We start from the raw sequence: 25,124 nt of genomic DNA, 5'->3' as shown, positions 1-25,124 counted from the left end.
AATAACATATTCTACATATAATGCATGCTGTTAACTCTTGTCTCTGCAGAAATTGTTTTTAAAGAAATTAGATACCTGATTTATAGGAAGTGAATTTCAGTTGCTTGTGATACACATCTTGCTCTCCGCATAGGGCTACCTTTGAGGCACTGTTGCCTCCATGGGCTGAAATGTCTCTGTGATGTCAGCACCTTCTCTCTCCTTTCTCTGCAGTTACAGTGGCAAATTCTCATAGTAGTACATTGGCAAGGAATAGTTTTTAAAATCTAGTTATATGACATTTCCTCTTTAGGCATTTCAAACATAGCCTTTCAAAGAGAATTTAACATTTTTTTCAAGAGTTTATAATAACAGTTGAAGAAAACAAGTGGAAAATATTCACAAGGATGACAGTTACAAATATCTTTAAGATTGATTTTTAAATATTTTCCAGGTTTTACTGGGTTGCATGTAAGCATGTTTAATAGATCCATATAGGATATTAAAATTTTAACAGAGAAATACTTGTACTAATTAAAAATTGCTTTAAAAAATATGTGCTTAAAGCCAATCTATATATTAATGTGTAAGAACATAGTAAGATCTTTTGTGACATTTTTCATTAGTATCTTAGAAGTATACTATATGCTTACTGTGAAATATGCTTACTATCAATGTGTTGATAGGTTAAATTGCTCTAGCTTAAATGGTTTCATAATGCATGAGCTAGTACTTCAAGTGGGCATATTATATTGAATTACCCCCCAGAAAAACATACTTTATTAATTCTCCAATTTTCTTTGCCTGATTTTAAAAGCTGACGTGAACTAAAGTCATATTAAATCTGTTTTGAATACTGTGTAAATTTGAAGTTTTTGAAAAGTTGAGAATTTATTTTTATATTAGATATTAACAAATGAAATGAGCTTATATAAAATATTTATTCCTGTAACAATCTATTTGATCTGTTCTTTCCTTTATTCCCAGCTATGTTCTTTTTCTTGTGTTTTATATTTTTCCACCATCCTGCCTGCTAAGCTTTTTATTTTGCTTGCCTCTTTTCTCTAAATTACTATCTCTGTGTCTATTTTCATGGCATATTATACCCAGTAAAAATATTTAGATAATCAAGCACTGCAGAACATTTAGTACAATTGGGAAAAGGTTAGGTGAATTTTTATTTTATCCTGAAATTTTAAATGTGGAATGTTTTGCCCCCTGTCAATATTACGTTCTGTACAACATTAATTTCATTGGCTTCTGTGGTGTGCATAGTTTTGGCCTTTTGGTAACGCACACTTGTTTGCAGTGGTGAATACTCAGGTTCAATTTCAGTTTGTTTCCCACAGAAATCAGAAGATTATTTCAGTTAATCCATTTGGATTTTGAAAGATTTTAAAAAGTAGTTTGAAATATTTGAAAATTAAAAGACTTTGAAAGGCAAACGTAATGTGACATTTTAAATTGTAGATCAGACATTTTAATTTGGGGTTCATGATAAACCCATTTCTTTAATTCTCTAGTGAGAATTAATATATAAAATTGTGAAGATTTGCTTATAAAATATATATGAAATTGTTCATTGTGATAAATTAGAGTAGGCATTTTGACTCATGTACAGTATCTTTAAAGACTTTATCTTTGTGGAGCCAAGACTCTCTGGGTTCAAGTCTCAGCCCTGCTGTTTATTGCTGCATATTGTGAGATGGGTCTGTGTGTCAGGTTCCTCTTCTGTAGTATGGAATAGTAGGGTCGTTACAGGGTTAAAGGAGGTAAGACCTGTAGAGCATTTAGAAAGGGACCTGGCACTTAGCAAAATGTTGAATAAACATTCCCTTTGAGTTTAGGCTTTCTTTGATTTTCAAAAAAATTTATAATTGTGCTGTATTAATAAACATAATCTAAACAAGTTACTGAAAATTTCTCAACAGTTACACAAATAAATGAAACAAACTTAAAGCTGTAGTTGAACCTGTGTAGTTTCAAAGTGCTATGCCTTTTTTTACACATTTGATTAATAATTAAGCTTTAAACCTAAAGATTTTATAAAGGAAGAAGATTAGCTGTGATGATTTTACTTGGATTTATGAATCGAAAGATTATTTACTAGTGCACACACATTGCAATGATGTGTGAAGCACTATGATTGTCTATAATTTCTCATATTTTATAAACTATCCTAGCATAACGGAATTGAAAATAGATGTTTATTATTTAATTACCCTTCTATATTCTCAATATTATATCCATTTTAGTTAGAATCATGGTAACTAAGTTGTTGAAATATAAATTTTATGCCACAGTAAAGCTGAAAATCAACTGAGCATTTTAAGGGAGTAAGCAAATAGGAAAATTTTTGATTGCTTGAAAGTATTTACATCCTGCTGTGTGTATCTTGTGTCATTTATTTGCCATGTGTAGTGCTGAAAAGTGTCTTTTATGTATAGCTGCCTTGGCTGTGGAAGAGCTTGGCTTTGAGCAATTTCATTCATTAATTCAGTAAGTAACACTGAAACATTTAAAATACTTAACCTTGTGGACGCATTGCCATTTTAAGTCTGTTCATACTGTGGAAAGGGACTTAGATTTATATGCTTGAAGATTAATTTCCAGTTTCAAAAAATGATTTGTTAATATATATTATTCTCATTCTTTAACTGCTTAGACTTTTGTTTTATAATATTAAAGGCTTTTTCATCACTAAAATGAAAAAATCATTTTTGCTTAATTTTTTTTTGTCCTGATTAAATACGAAGATTTCTAGTAGGATAAATATTCCAGTTATTTCTTGTTTGCCAAAATATGCTTTCTGTAACTTTCACTATAAAAACCACATTTTCATTAGAGCATTTAAACTTTGTATTATAAAATAAAAGATAAGGACAGGTATACTGATAGAATTATAGGTGGCCATTTGATTTGAAATGTAACAGTTTCTTTTAAAAGTGGCCAAAAATGTATATTTTATATTTGGTATTCAGATATTTATGAAACAGTTTTTGGGCTTTAAAAGGTCATTTGTTTTTATTCTTTAACACCTCTTAGCAGACGGTGACTTTATCCTTTAAGTATGTATAATTATTACAGAATTTATCAGTGCCACAGAGTTCACCAAATTTATGAAGAGAGTGTCTGCCAAGTAGGCATTTTGTCTTCATGGTATATATAGTGACATTTGTCAGCAATGGCTTTTGCTTTTAATGGCTAAATTTGTATTTGAAATTTTGAGACATAAATATCTCCTGTTTGTATGTGTATGTTTTAATGTGTATAAGACAATTTAAAATTTTCCCATTTATAAATATAGTCAATCTCATCATGATACTAATAATTAATTCTTTTTTCCCCATCAGAAAAAGATTATGTAGAAGTTTATCAGAACTAAAAGATGCTGTCTTGGACCACTATTCAATGTGGGGAGGCAAATTTGGAGTGTTGCTTTTTCTGTATTCTGTATTACTCACAAAGGTTTGTTTAAGAAGATGCTTCTTCTGGCTTTTATTAGTTTGAGTTTAGTTCTGTTTTTCTGGCAGTAATGAGTAATTTTTTTCTTGATGCTGTTTCTAACTCTGAGAACTAAAATCTCTTATGATGATAATAAACAATCAATTTCTCTTTCCTCACTGCTCTAATGTTACTTAATCACTTTCAAACTGACTTCCACCCCTGATTTTTGGAAAGTAGAGGTAACCAATAGTGTTCTAATTATGAAATGCACTCAATTCTTGTGAATTTTATTTTCTTTCATCTTAACTATATGTGGCATTTGACCCATTAAGACCTCTGGAAGTTCTTTCTGACCCCAGCTCCCATTCTTACCTGATAAGTCACTGTGCTAATTATTTTGTTTTGTTCCCCGACAGTGTCATTTCCTTCTTTACCTGTTATCAACTGCTCCTTTCTCTCCTCCCTGTAAATTTTTATACTCCAGAAAATGTCAGCACCCTGTATCCCACATGCTTTTTCTTTTATGGGTATTTTATTCTCTCAGCTTACCTTTATGTGGTTAATTCCACTGTGTACACTTCCAGTCCTACCTTTTTCCCCAAGTGCCGGTCTCATCTCTCTAAGAGCCTATTAGAATCAGCTGAGTATCCTTCTAGATTTATTTACCATGTCTGAAACCAGTCTTATGTCATTTAACAAATGTTTTTTTGAACATTGACTCTTTGCAAGGGACTGTACTTAAAATGTAGGATGCATGGTTTTTCGATGGTTCCTCTTTAGAGTTGTAGAAAAAAAATTAATACATTAATAATTACTTCCATTATAGCAGTGGGTTTTTTTTTTGGTATTTGTTTACTTGTTGCATGCACAAATCATGGTGGGAAAATAGAAGGATGCCTGAGTCAAAGACAGACTATATAGTAGGGACCGTTTGATGGCTGTAGGTTCTTAATGGATAAGAAAAAGGTTTCTAGGTAAAAAAACTGTAGGAAGAGTTTCTAAGTAGTGGGACAGAAAATGCATAAAACCCAAATGCATGATGGATTGGGGTATACCAACAGGTTTGGAGAACTCCAAGTAGTTCAGTGTCACAGCATGTAGTGCACCAGATAGGCAACCATGGAGGATGAGACTGGGTTCTTACATGAAGAAGGCTCAGAATATGAAATGAAATCCCTTGCAATACTGTGCCAAAAATACTTTATATTTCATGTGGCTGAAATTAGAACAGAACAAAAATTTTGAACAAGCTAATAATAAGATCATTTGGTTGACAAAAGATTCCTTGAATTGGGGTAAGAATTGTGCTGGAGGGAATTGTTTTGTGGAGATTAAGACCAGAGTCTAGGAAACTAGAAAAATGGTTGTTGAAATAGGTGAACCTAAGCTAAGGCCTTGGCCATGGAAATGGAAAAGAAATAGAGTGTGTTCGGAAGCATGTTTTAAATTTAGAAATTTTAAAATAGGAGCATGTTTAAAAGAACCAAAAGTACTTGGTAATTGGAGAGATGTGGTAGTTGGTGAATAGCAGCAATAGGATCCAAGATTGCTCATGAATAGTTCTTCTTGACTGTTCATTATTCTCTCAGTTTTTTATGCTCAAAACTTTTGATAGTGTCTCTGTCTCTTGTCCTTTATGGCCAATAATCATGTCTAGTTGTTCTTCTTGAACTGATCTTTGAAATGATGTCCCCACATTCTCCAGTGAGTGTGCCACTTGTTATATCCTTACTCATTTTGATTTTATCACAGCTTGCTTTGTATTGTTTACAAGGAAGCAAGTGGAAGTTACCATACTTGTTTCTTCCTACAATATTCAGGTGATCATTAAAGATTTTGATTGTTGATTAATATTCTCTATAATCCTTAGACAAGGCCTGAGAGAAGTAATGATTAGTTAGGTGGTTAGCACAATGAAGGGCAGTTTGTCTTTGTCATTTAGAGATGATGAGGTTATAATGCCTAGGGCTTTTTGAACTTAACAGGAAGTACAGATTGTCTGTATTTAAACTTCCCTAATTTTCCAATGAATTCTTGGTTTCTTTAGGGCATTGAAAACATAAAAAATGAAATAGAGGATTCAAATGAACCTTTGATAGATCCTGTATATGGACATGGCAGGTAATTAACTAAAATCTGTTCTCTCCTTGTATGGATTTAGTTATAAATTTGAGCAATCTTTTGCTTTATGTGTGAAATATTAATTACCACTGTAGGCTTATGTATACATTGCATTTATTGTGACATATGTTTTAAGGTGACAGCAGGTAGTATTTTAATAAATTCTTCTTGATACCCCATTTGTGAGGTTTTTTTAATAGATGAAATGTATTCATTTTGACTTAGAATAGTATATCCTTACTTTGTGATTGCTTTCCCACTTGGAAGAGGAAAAGTTTTTTCCTTATTTTTCTCTGAAACCACCCTCCCTCTCAAGCTTTTTAATAGCTATTTCTACTAAAATAAAAAAACTGGTGATAGTTAACCCACTCTAATATGTAAGTCCTTCTCTTCAGATTTTAACTGCCTCAGAGGATAAAATCCACATACCTTTCATCAAACACCAGAAAAATAACAATTATATATGTATTATGAAGGATTATAAATATTAAGTGAATTATCAATCTGTCATTTACTTTCATCCATTTAAATACAATTTCTTGGATACACTTGTTTAATTTATATGAATAAGTAGAACAGCAGATACACTGGTAATACACTTAATGATACATTCAGTAAAGCTGTTGTTCATTGAGTGTTGAGGATGGAAAAAAAAGTAAGATTTTTCCCTAACTTTGTTTCTTAAACAACATAATGTAAAAAGTCATTACTTTATGCCTTACCATTCATATTTTAATTACTTTAACTTTTTGTTAATAGCCAAAGTTTAATTAACCTCCTACTGACGGGACATGCTGTTTCTAATGTATGGGATGGTGATAGAGAATGCTCAGGAATGAGTAAGTATATTCTTTGTTGTGTTTGTCTCGTTTATGGTTACTACTTCACTAGAAACAACTGATTGTTATTCATCTATTTAATGGCTCTACATTACTTAGAGGTAAAGATAAGTGCTTTATATGGAATACTGCTTACCAGTGCTCAGGGCAGTAACAGGAAGTGTGTAGACTTTGGAGGCAGATAAGTGTGGGTTCCAGTCCCAAGTGTGGGACTTCAGTAAAGTTATTTCAGTACCTTTATTCCTTTCCAGTTTAAAATTGAGATTCTAGGGCTAACTTCTTTAAGAAAAATAGATCTCTTAATCGATAAACCTAGTATGTGTTTATCCAGAGGATCTATAAAGCTGGGAAACAATTGCATTTTGTTTAATATTAGGAGAATTACAAGTATTGTAATTTGAAATATTTGTTTTGCGAGGCTAGTAGTTTTTCCTTTATTACTTTTAATGCGAATAATTTTCATTAAAATATTGGGCAAATTTAATGTTATCTGAGAATTTTAAATTTCTTGTCTCAATTATTTCTTTCCTAGAGCTTCATATGTTGCCAGGGACACTGAAGTGAAATACATTTAAGAAGAGCTGATACATAACTTTGAATAGCATTCCCTTCAGCTTATTATTGGATCAGTCTAAATTCATTTATTTATTCCTTCAGTTTACATTGAGTAATTCCTCTGTGCGTCCTACTAAAGCATGTGTTATAGAACCGGAAGCTCTTATTGTAAGATAAATTCCAATAAATTCTAACCGAAATAAGCAGGCAAAGAGAGGCAACAAAGGGCCAGGTAGTTTATTTGAGTGCAACTCCCTGGTGATAGTTCCCCATTCTGGCTATCACAGGCCAGGGAAGTCACACTCGGTCAGGGAGGTGGGGGCTTATAAGGGATTAGGAGGGGGAGCAGTGGGCAAGCTATCCTAGGGGGCGTGGAGTGGTATGATTGGCTAATGGTGACATAATAGACAACCAGAAACTTTTTTTCCTTCCAAGAGGGAGGAGGCGGACATCTGGGTCTTCGTTGGCACATCAGAAGGTTGGAATTCAGGAAGAGCTGTCCCCTTTCCATATAAGGCACGGACCTTGGGGTCTGGTCTGTTCTCCCCCTATGGCATCTCTCTGTTCTGTTTGCATGTCCTTGTTTTTCCTTCCTCCAGCCAACACTTATAGTTCCTACAGTTCACAAGGACGTTTATTTCTTCTACAATGAGATGAACCTGTCACCAAGTCACAGAAGCAAACATTATGATAAAGAAAATAATAGTTACTGGGTTTTGCTCCCATTTAAATGAGTGAATCTTGATCTTAAATATGAATTTTTCTCAAATTTTAATAATAGTGTAGTTATTAACAGAAGCATGAAAGAATACATATAAAGGAAAAAAATCAGTTAAAATACAGAATTTCAGAATTAAAAAGTTTTGCTCAATGCAAACCTTCATTTTACTGCTTGAGAAATTGAAGAACTATCTTTCCTCCCTACATCAGATAATATATGCAAAATTATTCACCTAGTGACAAGGTTAAAATAACCCAAGTTTTGATGATTTCTGGTAAATGTCAAAGTTTAAGAAGTAAAATTTGTGAGCAATAAAAGTACACAAGTTATCTTGCTCTGTTCTCTGTAACTGAGCCCATCCTGTTCTTGAGCCCTTATTCTGACTGATAGCTAAAAAGATTTAATCCTGCCTGTTAAAGGTACATCAGTCTCTCTTGAGTAACATGCAGTTTTCTCTGCTGTTCCAACCATGATGGCTTCTGCACCAGTCCACTTCCTCCTTTCCTACTATGGTTTCTGGGCCCCGGGGTATTGTAAAGCTTCTCAGACAACTTGGGAAGGAATATCTGGTTCTTTGGCTGAGGTATCTCATCCTACTTGGCCTTTGTCTTGCTACTCCTATGTGCTGTGGCTCATAACTAGTACTGCACTCATCATAGTCTTGAGTACGATAATAATGTGAAGTGATGTGGAAGACATTTATCTTAAGAAATTCTTCTAGCCCAGGAAGTAATTATTTGTCTCATTTATAAAGAGAAGCTGAGAATGAGAATTTAATCTGAAGATTGTTGCAAGTGCTACAATAGTGAATGAGCCATGCTGCTTTTCTCATTCAAGGAGGAGGACTAACAACAGGCTATGAATTTAGCAATTAGCAATGTCTTTGCATTAAAAGAGCAACTGAGTAGAAGCCAGGTCATAGGGAGTAAATATTTTAGCAATGTAGGCAAGGAAACTTCTCTAGTGAAAGGATGGAAAAAGAGCAGTCTATTGCCTGGTCATGATCAGGCCAAAAGATGGTATACATAGGTAGTTTTCAGGGATAGAGGTCACCTAAATTGTTTGTTGGCAAAGGGAAGGGAACCACTTTTAATAAAATAGATGGTTAAACAGGGTCAAGAATGACAGTAGTCTTGGAAATATGCACATCTTCTAAAACAGGTATAAAGAATGTGTTGAGAAAGGAAGGCATTTTGAAGTATGAAAGGTTTAGATTAGGAGAACTTGAGATTTTGAAATTGGCTGTGAATGAGTGGACAGATGTAGAAGTGTATAAAGCAGAGAAAAAGTTTGAATCCACTGCTTTAAGAAGGAATATAAAAATGGATTAGAAGGGAATGTGCAACCAGCAGTAAGAGTTGAGATGAGATCACATAAGATAATTTGGAGTGGATCCAAACACTAAAGTTTATAGTTAAGTTTTTTTTCTACCAACAATAATCAGTCTGACAGTGGAGAGAAAATGGATATTCGATGTTATTGCAGAAAAGGCCAGGAAGGTTCAGTGAAAGATAAATAGGTCAGTTTCTCCCCATTACTTCTTCTACTAAAGGATGTCATGCTTGATCTTATATATATAGATATATAAATAAATAAACATATTTTTTTCCTAGTTTGTCTTTTGCCTTTAGTTTACTCACTGTGAACATTTTAGATTGCTATCATTTGGGCTGTTACAAACAATGCTGCAGTGAATATTTTTGTAAGTAAGTCTTCTGCATATATTCTTATAGGATAGATTCCTAAAAGTAGCACGTGTTAAAAATCCCTCAATTTTTCTGCTAATAGCTTTATTGAGATAAAGTCCACATATCATACAAGTCTCCCATTTAAAATGTACAATTCAGGGGTTTTTAGTATGTTCTTAGAGTTGTGCAGCCACATCAATTTTAGAACTTTTTATCACCACAGAAAGAATGCTTATATCCATTAGCAACCACCTCCATAATTCCCTCCCTCTCAGCTCCTAGCAACCATTAATCTACTTTCTATCTCTGTAGATTTGCCTAAACTAGACATTTATTATAAATAGAACCTTAAAATAGGTGACCTTCTTTGACTGGCTTCTTTCATTTAGCATGTTTTCAAGGTTCATTCATGTATAGCATGTACCAGCTCTTCACTCCTTTTTACTGATGAAGAATATCTCATTATATAGACATACACCACATTTTATTTTCATTCCTCAGTTGATAAGCATTTGGCTTGTTTCTACTTGCTTGTCATGAATAATGTAATGAGGAACATTTATGCACAAGTATTTATGAGGATGTATGTTTTCATTTTTCTCTGCTATGTAAGAGTGAAAATCCTGTGTCATTTGATAACTCATGTTTGACCTTTTGAGAAATACCTGTTAAACTTGGATAGATAATGCCAAATTACCTTCTAAAATCTGCTTTACCAACTGGTAATGTATAAACTTATGCTTCTGACAGTGTAGTCCTGTTGTCTGCCTCCTGATCAACATACAGAACTACCCATCTTCAGTATTTTGTCAGTTGATTTATTGACAGTGGATAACCTATTTTAATTCACATTTTTCCAATTCTGAGTGAGATTGCACTTGATTGTTGTGTCATGTGTTTGTCAGCTTTTAGAATTTCCTCTTCTGGAAATTGCATCTGTCTGTCTTTTTGGCATTTTGACAGGAAGGGTCATTTTCTTTAATTCAGTTTCTAGGAGCTATTTATAAATTCACTCTTTGTAAAAGATGTTAAATCTGCGTTGCAAATATTTTCCCAGCTTTTTCTGTCTGTTAACTAACTTGATGGTATCTTTTATAATGCCCAAGCTTTTCAGGTCAAGTCATTTGATCTTTTCTGTTAAGGCTTCTGTTGTTTTTTAAGTTCTTTTTGTATCAGTTTTAGGTTTCTCCCAACCTAAGATTAATATTCTCTAATGTTTTCTTCAAAGCCTTTTTTGTAGGTGTGTGTGAGTTTTTTTTTAATGTTTAGCTCTTTAATAGATTTGGGCTGTATATTTTTTTAATTATGATATCGGTAATAAATAATCACATGAGCAACATTGTGGTTACTAGATACCCCCCATTATCAAGTTCCCACCACATACCTCATTACTATCACTGTCCATATGCATGGTAAGATGCTATAGAGTCACTACTTATCTTCTCTGTGCTATACTGCCTTCCCCATGCCCCTCCCTACATTATGTGTGCTAATCGTAATGCCCCTTAATCTCCTTATCCCTCCCTTCCCACCAACCTTCCACAGTCCCTTTCCCTTTCATAACTGTTAGTCCATTCTTAGCTTCTGTGAGTCTGCTGCTGTTTTGTTCCTTCAGTTTTTGCTTAGATGTTATACTCCACAGATGAGTGAAATCATTTGATACTTGTCTTTATCTGCCTGGCTTATTTCACTGAGCATAATACCCCCAGCTCCATCCATGTTGTTGCAAATGGGATGATTTGTTTTCTTCTTATGGCTGAATAATATTCCATATACCGCACCTTCTTTATCCATTCATCTACTGATGGACACTTAGGTTGCTTCCATTCTTGGCTATTGTAAGTAGTGCTGCGATAAACATAGGGGTGCTTATGTCTTTTTCAAACTGGGCTCCTGCATTCTTAGGGTAAATTCCTGGGTCAAATGGTATTTCTATTTTGAGTTTTTTGAGGAAGCTCCATACTGCTTTCGACAATGGTTGAACTAATTTACATTCCCACCAGCAGTGTAGGAGGGTTCCCCTTTCTCCACAACCTCACCAACATTTGTTGTTGTTTGTCTTTTGGATGGTGAAGATCCTTAGTGGTGTGAGGTGATATCTCATTGTGGTTTTAATTTGCATTTCTCCCATGACTAGTGATGTGGAGCATCTTTTCATGTGTCTGTTGGTGGTCTGAATTTCTTCTGTGGAAAAGTGTCTGTTCAGATCCTCTGCCCATTTTTTAATTGGATTATTTGCTTTTTGCTTGTTGATATGCATGAGTTTTTTATATATTTTGGATGTCAACCCTTTATCGGATCTGTCATTTATGAATATATTCTCCCACACTGTAGGATGCCTTTTTGTTCTATTGATGGTGTCCTTTGCTGTACAGAAGCATTTCAGCTTGATAAAGTCCTACTTGTTCATTTTTGCTTTTGTTTCCTTTGCCTGGGGAGATGTGTTCATGAAGAAGTTGCCATGTTTATGTCCAAAAGATTTTTGCCTATGTTTTTCTCCAAGAGTTTTATGGTTTCATGACTTACATTTAGGTATTTGATCCATTTGGAATTTACTTTTGTGTATGGGGTTAGACAATTATCCAGTTTCATTCTTTTACATGTAGCTGTCCAGTTTTGCCAACACCAGCTGTTGAAGAGGCTGTCATTTCCCCATTGTATATCCATGGCTCCTTTATCTTATATTAATTGACCATATGTTTGGGTTAATATCTGGAGTCTCTAATCTGTTCCACTGGTCTGTGGCTCTGTTCTTGTGCCAGTACCAAATTGTCTTGATTACACTGGCTTTGTAGTAGAGCTTGAAGTTGGGAAGCAAGATCCCCCTGACTTTACTTTTCCTTCTCAGGATTGCTTTGGCTATTCAGGGTCATTGGTGGTTGCATATGAATTTCAGAACTATTTGTTGCAGTTCATTGAAGAATGCTGTTGGTATTTTGATAGGGATTGCATTGAATCTGTAGATTGCTTTAGGCAGGATGGCCATTTTGACAATATTAATTCTTCCTAGCCAAGAGCATGGGATGAATTTCCATTTATTAGTGTCCTCTTTAATTTCTCTTAAGAGTGTCTTGTAGTTTTCAGGATATAGGTCTTTCACTTCCTTGGTTAGGTTTATTCCTAGGTATTTTATTCTTTTTCATGCAATTTTGAATGGAACTGTTTTCCTGATTTCTCTTTCTGCTAGTTCATTGTTAGTGTTTAGGAAAGCAACAGATTTCTGTGTATTAATTTTGTATCCTGCAAATTTGCTGAATTCAAATATTAGTTCTAGTAGTTTTTGAGTGGAGTCTTTGGGATTTTTATGTACAATATCATGTCATCTGCAAATAGTGACAGTTTGACTTCTTCTTTACCAATCTGGATTTCTTGTATGTCTTTCTTTTGTCTGATTGCCTGGCTAGGAGCTCCAGAACTATGTTGAATAACAGTGGGGAGAGTGGGCATCCCTGTCGTGTTCCCAATCTTAGAGGAAAAGCTTTCAGCTTCTCACTGTTAAGTATGATGTTGGCTGTGGGTTTATCATATATGGCCTTTATTATGTTAAGGTACTTGCTGTCTATACCCATTTTTTTTAGAGTTTTTATCATGAGTGGATTTTGAATTTTGTCGAATGCTGTTTCAGGGTCTGTAGAGATGATCATGTGGTTTTTGTCCTTTTTGTTGATGTGGTGGATGATGTTGATGGATTTTCAAGTGTTGTACCATCCTTGCATCCCTGAGATGAATCCCACTTGGGCATGGCGTATGATCCTCTTGTGTATTTTTTAATCCATTTGCTAATATTTTGTCGAGTATTTTTGCATCTATGTTCATCAGGGATATTGATCTATAATTTTCTTTTTTGGTGGGGTCTTTGCCTTGTTTTGGTACTAGAGTGATGTTGGCTTCATAGAATGAGTTTGGAAGTATTCCCTCCTCTTCTATTTTTTGGAAAACTTTAAGGAGAATGGGTACTATGTCTTCTCAGTATGTCTGATAAAATTCTACGGTACATACATCTGACCTGGGGTTTTGTTCTTGGGTAGTTTTTTGATTACTGATTCAATTTCATTGCTGGTATTGGTCTGTTTAGATTTTCTGCTTCTTCCTTGGTCAGTCTTGGTAGGTAGTATTTTTCTAGGAAGTTGTCCGTTTCTTCTAGGTTTTCCAGCTTGTTAGCATATAGATTCTCATAGTATTCTCTAATGATTCTTTGTATTTCTGTGGGTCCGTCCTGATTTTTCCTTTCTCATTTCTGATTCTGTTGATGTGCGTAGATTCTCTTTTTCTCTTAATAAGTCTGGCTAGGGGCTTATTTATTTTGTTTATTTTCTCAGAGAACCAGCTCTTGGTTTCATTGATTTTTTTCTCTTGTTTTATTCTTCTCAATTTTACTTATTTGTTCTCTGATCTTTATTATGTCCCTCCTTCTGCTGACTTTGGGCCTCATTTGTTCTTCTTTTTCAATTTCAATAATTGTGATTTTAGACTATTCATTTGGGATTGTTCTTCCTTCTTTAAATAGGCCTGGATTGTTATATTTTTTCCTCTTAGAACTGCCTTCTCTGCGTCCCTCAGAAGTTGGGGCTTTGTGCTGTTGTTGTAATTTGTTACCATATATTGCTTGGTCTCTATTTTAATTTGGTCATTGATCCATTGATTATTTAGGAGCATGTTGTTAAGCCTCCATGTGTTTGTGAGCCTTTTTGTTTTCTTTGTACAATTTATTTCTAGTTTTAAACCTTTGTGGTCTCAAGTTGATTGGTAGAATTTCAATCTTTTTTAATTTACTAAGGCTCTTTTTGCAGCCTAGTATGTGGTCTATTCTGGAGAATGTTCCATGTGCACTTGAGAAGAATGTGTATCCTGTTGCTTTTGGATGTAGACTTCTGTAGATGTCTGTTAGGTCCATCTGTTCTAGTGTGTTGTTCAGTGACTCTGTGTCCTTACTTATTTTCTGTCTGGTGGATCTGTCCTTTGGAGTGATTGGTGTCTTGGAGTCTCCTAGAATGAATGCATCGCATTCTATTTCCTCCTTTAATTCTGTTAGTATTTGTTTCACATACGCTGGTGCTCCTGTATTGGGTGCATATATCTTTATAATGGTTATATCCTCTTGTTGGACTCAGTCCTTTACCATTATGTAATGTCCTTTATTTCTTGTTACTTTCTTTGTTTTGAAATCTGTTTTGTCTGATACTAGTACTGCAACACCTGCTTTTTTCTCCCTATTGTTTGCATGAATATCTTTTTCCATCCCTTGATTTTTAGTCTATGTATGTCTTTGGGTTTGAGGTGAGTCTCTTGTAAGCAGCATATAGATGTGTCTTGCTTTTTATCCATTCTATTACTCTGTGTCTTTCGATTGGTGCATTCAGTCCATTTACATTTAGGGTGATTATTGAAAGGTATGTACTTATTGCCATTGCAGGCTTTAGATTCGTGGTTACGAAAAGTTCAAGGTTAGCTTCTTTACTATCTAACTGTCTAAAACTTAACTCGCTTATTAAGCTATTATAAACAGAGTCTGATGATTCTTTATTTCTCTCCCTTCTTATTCCTCCTCCTCCATTCTTTATATGTTAGGTGTTTTATTCTGTACTCTTTTGTGTTTCCTTTGACTGCTTTTGTGAGCAGTTGATTTTATTTTTTTTTACCCTTTAGTTAGTATTTGGTTGGTCTGCTTTCTTTGGTATGGTTTTATTTTCTCTTGTGACATCTATTTAGCCTTAGGAGTGCTTCCTTCTAGAGCAATCCCTTTAAAATATCCTGTAGAGGTGGTTTGTGGGAGGCAAATTCCCTCAATTTTTGATTGTCTGGGAATTGTCTAATCTTTCCTTCATATTTAAATGATAATCGTGCTGGATACAGTATTCTTGGTTCTAGGCCCTTCTGTTTCATTGCATTAAATATATCATGCCATTCTCTTCTGGCCTGTAAGGTTTCTGTTGAGAAGTCTGGTGATAGCCTGATGGGTTTTCCTTTGTAGGTGACCTTTTTTCTCTCTCAGGCTGCCTTTAATACTCTGTCCTTGTCCTTTATCTTTGCCATTTTAACTATTATATGTCTTGGTATTGTCTTCCTTGGGTCACATGTATAGGGCATTCTGTGGGCCTCCATGGTCTGAGAGACTATTTCCTCCCCCAGTTTGGGGAAGTTTTCAGCCATTATTTCTTCAAAGACACTTTCTATCCCTTTTTCTCTCTTCTTCTTCTGGTACCCCTATAATACAAATATTGTTCCATTTAGATTGGTCACACAGTTCTCTTAATATTCTTTCATTCCTGGAGATCCTTTTATGTCTCTCTGCTTCAGCTTCTCTGTGTTCTTGTTCCTGATGTCTATTCCATTACCAGCCTCCTGCACCTCATCCAATCTACTCTTAAGTCCTTCCAGAGATTGTTTTATTTCTGTATTCTCCCTCCTAACTTGATCCGTTAGCTCTTGCATATTTCTCTGCAGGTCCATCAGCATGGTTATGACCTTTATTTTGAATTCTTTTTCAGGAACATTGGGTAAATCTATCTCCCCTGGCTCCCTCTCGGGGGTTGTCTGGGTAATTCTGCACTGGATCAAATTCTTCTGTCTTTTCATGGCAATACAGGTAGTCATAGGCAGTTGGCGCATGTGTCAGCTGGGAGAACAACATCCCACACATGGGAAGCAGCTTCCGGTTTTATTTCCTGAGCCACCACGGGTGGGGCAGCCATCGGGGCAGCCCCAAGCCCCGCGTGGAGAGGCAGGCACACCGGGTGTGCTCTCCTGCAAGAACGGTGACCGTTTGTGCCCTGTCCTGGCTTCCTCTGTCTGTGCTGTGTTGCCGTGTGCCAGTGGGTCCTCTGAGTCAGGTCCAGGTGGCTGCAGAGGAGGCTCTCAGCGGTTGCTGTGGGCGTGGATGCTCCCCTGCTGTGGCAGGGCTGCACCGGAGGGTGAATGGATAGGAGACTCTTTATCACCATGAGGGGCTTCAGAGCTGCACTGTTGCCCAGGGGGGTAGGGCACCTGGAGTTCCCAGGGATTCCCAGCTGCTGGGCTGAGTGTGCTGGGACAGTACCATCCAGCTGTGGAATCCCTGTCCCTTTAAAACTTTCAAAAAACACTTGCTTTTCTTTTATCCCAGGGGCGCCAGCTGCGGGGACCCACTCACAGATTTTACTGTTCCATTTCCCTAATATCTAGCACACCACGCAATGTGTGTCTGCGCTCCTGGTGCGGATGACTAGGGCTGGTTGTTTAGCAGTCCTGGGCTCCTTCTCCCTCCGGGCTCCTCTCCTCCCACGGGGGAGCTGGGGTCGGGGGACGCCCTCTGGTCCCACCGGGCCACAGCTTGTATCTTACCCCCTTTGTGAGGTGCTGAGTTCTTGCAGATGTAGATGTAGCCTGGCTGTTGTACTGTATCTTCTGGTTTCTCTTTTAGGGTTAGTTGTATTTGTTGTATTTTCAAATATATATATGGTTTTGGGAGGAGATTTCCGCTGTCCTACTCATGCCACCATCTTGGCTTCTCCCCTTTAATAGTTTTAAAGCGCCTGCTTTTCTTTTGTCCCAGGACAGCCAGTGTGGGAACCTGTTTGCAGTCTTTGTCTCAGACTTTGCTTTTCAGCCCCTCTTATCTCCAGAGCACCAAGCAATGTGGGTCTGTACTCCCGGGGCAGATTTCTAGGTCTGGGTATTTAGCAGTCCTGTGCTTCTACTCCCTCCTGTCTCTGATTCTTTTCCTTCCCCAAGTGACCTGGAACTGGGGGAGTGCTCAGGTCCTGCTGGGTCATGGCTTTTTACTTTACCCTTTTCTGTGAGATTTTGACTTCTCCCAGATGTAGCCTGGCTATTGTACTGTTACTTCTGTTCACTTTTTTAGGAATAGTTGTATTTGCTGTATTTTCTAAACATATTTGGTTTTGGGAGGAGATTTCCACCACACTACTCACCATCTTTTTCCCTCCCTCTGGGTTGTATTTTTATAAGGACATGAGACAGAGATCCTCCTTTTGCTTTTTCCCAAAGCATTACCTCATATCCTAACTCCAGTCAATTCTCCACAGATATGAAACACCACCTTTATCAGATAACACATTTGCCATGTGTATTAGTTATTTTTTGGACTCTTATATTACACTAATCTATTCACAAGTTCTCATGCCAAAACTACATGGTTACTTAGGTTTTTAATTGTCTTCTTTGGTATTTGTTAGCATATATTTCCTAATATTTTACTTTTTCAGAATTATCATGGTCATTTCTACATTGTCTGTTCCAATGGAACTTTTCTCTGTCTTTTACATTGCAAACTTAAGAAATCTGTGAGGATTTTTATTGAGGTTATATTAAATTTGTAGCTGAAAACCCTGACATCTCTACAATAGTAAGTCTTCCCATTAGATTTTTTTTTGTATCTTTTAATGAAAGAATATATTGTAGATCATATAGTTCCTGAATCCTTGTACTTTATTCTAACTCGGATGTTAAAACTCTTTTGCTTCTTCAGTATACAAATAAACTTTAGTAGAACTAATCACCTAATATCACTCTTTGCCCACCCCCTCAGTCCTTCACAGTTACTAGCGTGGTATTTTAAAAACAAAATCGATCTTGATAGTTGCTCACTTAAAACCATTCAATAACTGGCTTCCCATGCACTTAAAATCCATACATCTTACCAAGGATCTCAAATCCTTTTGTGATCTGTCCCTCATCTACCTGCTATCTCTTTCATTTTGTACTACTGCATATATTTGAGATGAGGTTTTCTTTGATTTTGTTTCCTTTGTATTAGTTTTCCCATGGTCTCTTTTCTATCTTTAAGGCATCCCTCAGTATTTGTGTACTCCCTGTTTTTGTGTGTATTGTTCATTTATTACTTTAGTGTGTTTATTTGATGATTATTTTATTTTAATGTTTTCTTCATTTTATGGGACTGAAATAGACTCAGCTCTTAAATCAGAAACGCAGAGCTTTGTTCCTTTTTTTTCGTTTTAGTAGTAGTTAATACCACGTTCCCTCGTGGCTGCAATCAAACAGTCAATTGAAAGTTACTAAATTCATGATACATAAACAGTAAGAAAATCTAACTCTGAAGATTAAGATCATTTTGAAATTGTAGTATTTTTAATTAATATGAATTGTTATTGACTAGGTGCTATAAAAATTCAAAAAGTATTTATCATAATTTATGTGAGAAATGATCTGAAATGTTTATTTTCCCCTAATGTTATTACTTGAAAAATTGTGTAGATACCACTATTTCTTTATACATAAAATTAGCTGGAACTTAGTTACCACGTAAAGTGCATGACTCCTAGTTAAATTTGAATTTCAGATATACAATGAATCATTTTTAGATAAGTAATGTCATATATATTATTTAGAATATACCTATGCTAAAAAATCATACAGTTTTTAATCTGAAATTTAAATTTAATTGGACATGTGTTTTTATTTGCTAAATCTGGCAACGGCAGCTAGATGCCAACTCTCTAGCAATCTGACTTCTTAGGAATACAGTAAAGAGTCATAAAGTGGGTTTAAAAAGCTCCTTACTTTCAAAAAATAAATTTCACAAACCTTGTGGCTCTACTTGCATATACCTGTGAGATAACCAAGCTTTTCTTAGTTTAGTGCTTTCTATTTTAGCTATCCTAACATTCTTATGAAAAAGTCAGTTTTTAAATTTTTTAGCTACAGATTATTTACCTTACTTTACCAAGGACCCTACATAATTTCATCCCAACTTTTTTTCAGCTATCATGAACCTATACTTGAACAAAATTATGCTACTTACTTTCATTTCTTCATGCTGCTCCCTGTACCTGGAGACCTATATTCCTTTGCCTGTCCAGTCCTTCAGTGCCCACTTCATAGGCTATCCCCTCCAAGGCGAGCTTCCCCATTGTCACAGCCAAAAGTTATCTGTCCTGTCACTGAGTATTTTGCTTTCATGGCACTTACTACATTCTCCTTTGTCACCCACTGGATTTTTTGGGGGAAGAAGTAAGGATGAATTATTTTAATGGTAATAAGAAGATCTAACATGAAATGTACCCTCATAAGGAATTTTTAAGTTAAGGTACAGTATTAGCCATAGGTATGAAGTTATACAGCAGATCTCTACAACTTATTCTATCTTGCCTAAGTAAAACTTTTTATCTGTTGGATAGCAAGTCCCCATTTTATCCTCCTCCCAGGTCCTGGAAGCCACCATTGTACTCTCTGCTTCTGAGTTCAACTAGTTTAGATCCCTCCTATATGTGGAATCATGCAATATTTCTCCCTTTGTGACTGGCATGTTTCACTTATTTAGCATAATTTCCTCAGCATTCATCCATGTTGCTATATATGACGGGATTTCCTTTTGAAAGGCTGAATAATATTCCATCATGTGTAGATAGCACACTTTATACGTTCATTTATTACAGAACACTTAGGTTGTTTTCAATATCTTGGCTATTGTGAATAGTGCTGCAGTGAGCTTGGGAGTGCAGAGAGTGCAGATAGCTCTCTGAGGTTCTGATTTCTATTCTTCTGGATTGACTAGCCAGAAGTGAAATTATTGGATCTTGCGGTGGTTTTATTTTCACTTTTTTTAGGGACATCAATACTGTTTGCCATAGCAGCTGACCCATTTTATGACCAACAGTACACAAGGGTTCCAGTTTCCACACATCCTCCCCAACACATACCTTTTATTTTTCTGATAATGGCCATCCTAACAGTTGTGAGGTGGTATCTCGTGGTTTTCATTTACATCTGTCTGATGATTAATAATGTCAAGCATCAGTTTGTATACTGTTGGAGAAATGTCTGCTTAAGTCCTTTGCCCAGTTTTTAATTGTTTTTTTTTTTGCAGCTGAGTTGTGGGAGTTCCTCATATAGTTTGGATATTAACCCTTTATCAGATATGTGGTTTGCATGAAGGATCTTGTCTTCATATCCCTGTGGTATCTTTGTATTCCTGCACTGTGCTTAACATTGCTCTTTTCAATACTTGGCACTCAGAGTGTTTGTTAAATAAATGTAATGTGGCTGCCTGGTTTCCAAGTCAGCTTCAAATTTGAAAGGACCCAAGAGGAAGGGACCTCACCCTGACAGCAGTGAGAAGTGGTGGTTGAGTGGAGAACACTAAAAGAAAGCAAACTCAGGAATATAAAACTCTGCATATGTATATTCTCACTGTAGCAGACAAGGTTTGATAGGGACTGATCATGATTAATCTTAAATGCCAGGCAAAGAAAACAAAGTTAGGTTGAAAATTCTAAAATATAATGACAGTTATAAGAATTTTCTGCAAAAGTAAATAGACTTGAGACTCATTGAGAAAAATCTCCTATGAGTAAATTCTATAAGTTGTTATATGTGAGAATATTATATCCTCACTATAATTACTTTATACAATAAATGTTCCTAATGATGCATTTTAGGTATCCAACAAAGACAAAAATTTTCATATATATTGTTTAAGGAAATAGGAATAATACATTTTTAAAATATAACCATCCAAATTACATAGGTGGTTTCTGACCTTATCTAAGTAATTTTAAAAACCTGATACCCAAGAATTATGAACAGCTAGTTTGCTTTGTTTAGTAGCATATTATTATAAGTACAATATTATAGACATTTGTTTAAAATTCCAGAGACAGATGATGTAGTATTTTGTAGCAACACTAGGTGGTGATAATCGATTGTAGAAATCAGAGTGTAAAAATATTTTTCAACATATATATTCCTCTTAGAACTTGAAAACATGTTACATGTAGTGATGTTCCAATTCAGAAGAAAGAGGAGGGGAAATTTGCAAGCTATAGTGCTATTTCTACCTTTTTGGGCTCCACATCTGCACTCCCTTTGAATGATCTCAAATTTTTTGGTTTCATGCCCTTTACACTCTTAGAAAGTACCAAGAATCCCAAAGAGCTCTTACTTATATGAGTTACAAGCTAATAATGATTAGTATTTTTCTTGTTAGAAATTAAGACTGAGAAACTTAAAAGATGTATTAGTTCATTTTAGAATAACAATAAACCCATTACTTATTAGTATAAATATTTTTAATAAAAAATAATACTAATAAGAAAAGTGAAATTGTCTAAAGCTTTTTGTTTTTTTTTTACATTTTACAATGATTTATTTAACACAATTTTTTATGAGTATTTTCTTTTATTTTGGTATCATTAATATACAATCACATGAGCAACATTGTAGTTACTAGATTTCCCCCATTATCAAGTCCCCACCAGATACTCCATTACAATCACTGTCCATCAGCATAGTAAGATGCTATAGAGTCACTACTTGTCTTCTCTATGCTATACTGCCTTCCCCGTGCCCCTACCTATGTTATGTGTGCTAATCATAATGCCCCTTATTCCCCTTATCCCTCCCTTCCCAGCCTCCCTCCCCAGTTCCTTTCCCTTTGGCACTGTTAGTCCATTTTTGGGTTCTGTGACTCTGCTGATGTTTTGTTCCTTCAGTTTTTGCTTTGTTCTTATGCTCCACAGATGAGTGAAATCATTTGGTACTTATCTTTCTTTGCCTGACTTATTTCACTGAGCATAATACCCTCTAGCTCCATCCATGTTGTTGCAAATAGGATGATTTGTTTTCTTCTTATGGCTGAATAATATTCCATTGTGTATATGTATCACATCTTCTTTATCCATTCATCTACTGATGGACACTTAGGTTGCTTCCATATCTTGGCTATTGTAAATAGTGCTGCAATAAACATAGGGGTGCATATGTCTTTTTGAAATTGGGGTCCTGCATTCTTAGGGTAAATTCCTAGGAGTGGAATTCCTGGGTCAAATGGTATTTCTATTTTTAGTTGTTTGAGGAACCTCCATACTGCTCTCCATAATGGTTAAAATAGTTTACATTCCCACCAGCAGTGAAGGAGGGTTCCCCTTTCTCTGCATCCTCGCCAGCATATGTTGTTCCTAAGCTTTTTTTTATGTTGGCCATCCTAACTGGTGTGAGGTGATAATTCATTGTGATTTTAATTTGCATTTCCCTGATAATTAGCGATGTGGAGCATCTTTTCATGTGCCTTTAGCCATCTGAATTTCTTCTGTGGAGAAGTATCTGTTCATGTCCTCTGCCCATTTTTTAATAGGGTTATTTGCTTTTTGGGTGTTGAGGCGTGTTTGTTGAAAAGTTTTGCAAATCATTTTAATGTGTAGCTTAGTAGTAGACAGCTGAATTCTCATTTCTGTTTATAGATTTAATCTGTTGGGACATAACATTTCATTTAGTCTCTGGAAAATTCCACTGTACATCTTGAGACAGTAAGAGTTAAAAAAAATAACATATTTTTATGAAATTATTTTCATTTTGTGTAGTTTGTAAAAAAGGTTCTTGTGGACTACTAAGAATCCTAAACCACAATCTGAGAACTATTGCTATACCTCCTCTGTATGAGAAGCTAGTGAAAAAATACAAGTTATATGTATATGTGCCTTCTATTGACTTTGAATTTACAAATCCAAAAAATTGAACTACCAGTTCTTGGCTTACACCATCTGGATGTTATGACCAGGTGGTAAAAAGGATACTATAATATATACATTGTGTTTACAGTGGACATAATTTTTAACTAGAAAAAAAATACTCTTTAGATTCATTCTAAATTTACCCTGGGAAAAAAAAAACTTTTCAGATTTATGTATATTAAGCAATGCTAACTCTATTTGCAGAACTTCTTGGTATACATGAACAAGCAGCTGTAGGATTCTTAACATTAATGGAAGCTTTAAGATACTGTAAGGTAAGTTGATTTTTTTAAGGTACTTTGACAGTTTTTACATGTCCACTGTTGTAGATAGTATTTTTCTACTGTGATAACATGTTCTAGCTACTACTGTTTCTATATGCTCTTCAATTCCTTCTTGATCTCCCTTCCTAAACAGACAGGCTTATTAAAGGTGGAGCTAAGCTGTTTTTGAAGTTTGTTCTTTTTTGAGGTTGGGGGGCAGAATCCTGCACAAAATAATTTATAAAAATAGAGACATCTATTATTGAATATGAGGTTTTTTTTTTGAAAACTGAGGGAAAAAATACATTGTTTCTTCCTAACAGTGTGCTTTACTGAAACAACTGGTAATATTTTATCAGGCAAAGAAAAATAATTTGCTAAATGCCTGAAATTCCAACTCTTGTCTGTTCCATCTGAAAAATCATATCACACTAAAAAGAAAAAATTCCAAGCATTTCACAGCATTAAACTCTTTTAACACATGTTCTAGTGTTAGGAACTGCCATGAAACTCTCATTTATTGATACTTATTTCATTGTTTTCTTGGAGAATTTGAAATAACTATTAGATATTCCAAATAATTTTAAAGGGAGTTTAAATCATTAATGATTTACACATAATAAGATGTTCTGATTTGGTAGAAAGAAGTATATCTAATTTTCCTTTCCATTTTAGAAAGGTGCTTCTCCTGGTGGTGGTTATTTTTAGTTACAGTAATAGTCTCTTATCCTCTTGCTTTCTCTCTCCCTCCCTCTCTCTCTTTCTGTTCTTCCCCTTCCTCTCTGCCTCCCTTCCTTCCTCCCTTCCCCAGTGTTCCTCTTTCATGACAGCACTTAGGGGTGAAATGGGTATGAATATCAAATAGGTTTCATCCTGCCCTTCTCCATCAGCAGTGATCATATTGTTAAATAGTAGCAACTCTTATTCTCCGTGACTTTAATTATAAAAACTAAAGCTGTTCTGGGGCAGCCTAGTGATGAGAGAATCAAACAAAAGGATAGGGTATGGAGATGATGTATTTGGAAATCTTCCCTGCGTGGCCTGTAAGGCCCTCTTGGTCTGAATCCTGTCTGTCCTTCCAGAGTTGTATTGCTTTCTCCATGACTGTGCTGCAGCTCTGCTGGTGTCTTGTCAAGTTTCTCAAACACACCAAGCCCTTTCCTGCCTGATAAGCCTTCGCACTTGCTGTCATTTCTGCCTGGAATACTCTAGCTCTTAGCTGGATGGCTCACTCTCCCTTGCAGGTCCTACTTAAGATGGTGCTTCAAACACCCTGACCACTCAACAAGCGTCAGTGACGCTTGTTAATGTTATTTCATAGGAATAGTCGCTCTGTAATAATCTTTTTTGCTTACTTGTTTATTTTTTTTAATCTTGAAGTTGTTTTCTGTTATTCTCCCTAATGGAATATAGAATCTCTGAAGACACACATTTTCTGTCTGGGTACATATTAGGTACTCAGTAAATAGTGAATGAATGAATGGACAGTTTTACCAGAACTGTAAGCTTTTCTAAATATGTGCTTTTGCTTTTCTTTAACCATTAGGTAGAGCAGAGGAATGTCTGTTCCCCCTCAATATCTTAGTGGGAAGTCAATAGCTGCTGTATATTCTATTACATATCACTCTAGTATTCTAGCAAAAACGATGGTGTTTTATAAGACTTGAAGATTCTTTTACTGCCGGAACACAGTACACAGATATTCAGATAGATGAAGAGCAGAACTCTGTTAGTTACAGCTTCAAACCACAGAGGGCTGCCAGGCAGTGCCACAGCTGGTACCCCAGGGGTACCAGCACGCTGCAGCTGACAGGGGTTCAGTGTAGGAATTGGGATGGAGTTAGCTAGACTGCGTGGGTTTCCTGTGGACAGGCTAATTGGAATTGTTTCGGTGAGTTCTGGGACCCCGGGGACTGTCCCTACTTGTCTGGCATCTGGCTCCAGGGCCATTAGGGCCATGCTTAGTGGCCTGGAGTGTAGAGATCTGAGAGAGAAATGGTTAGAGTATGGACTTAATCAGCTGTCTTTTAAAGAAAACTAACGGG

The 25,124-nt window shown here is 35.8% G+C and overlaps 1 protein-coding gene across 6 annotated transcripts in view; it reads left to right on the top strand.

Moving 5' to 3' along the window:
- The window catches only part of MINDY3 (MINDY lysine 48 deubiquitinase 3), an 81,411-nt gene that overhangs the window by 16,970 nt on the left and 39,317 nt on the right, over window positions 1–25,124 (top strand). For 4 of the 6 annotated variants that reach the window (XM_036908030.2, XM_057498232.1, XM_057498233.1 and 1 more), the window contains 5 exons: window positions 2,427–2,478; window positions 3,333–3,447; window positions 5,474–5,547; window positions 6,307–6,386; window positions 23,021–23,091. In XM_036908030.2, coding sequence (XP_036763925.2) covers window positions 2,427–2,478; window positions 3,333–3,447; window positions 5,474–5,547; window positions 6,307–6,386; window positions 23,021–23,091 — 392 coding nt within the window. Of the gene's footprint in view, window positions 1–2,400; window positions 2,479–3,332; window positions 3,448–5,473; window positions 5,548–6,306; window positions 6,387–23,020; window positions 23,092–25,124 lie in introns of all 6 variants that reach the window. The other 2 variants (XM_057498236.1, XM_057498234.1) reach the window with 2 other exon arrangements.

The sequence above is a fragment of the Manis pentadactyla genome, chromosome 3, assembly GCF_030020395.1.
Source record: "Manis pentadactyla isolate mManPen7 chromosome 3, mManPen7.hap1, whole genome shotgun sequence".
Classification (NCBI taxonomy): domain Eukaryota; kingdom Metazoa; phylum Chordata; class Mammalia; order Pholidota; family Manidae; genus Manis; species Manis pentadactyla.
This window is presented reverse-complemented; position numbering and strand designations above follow the sequence as displayed.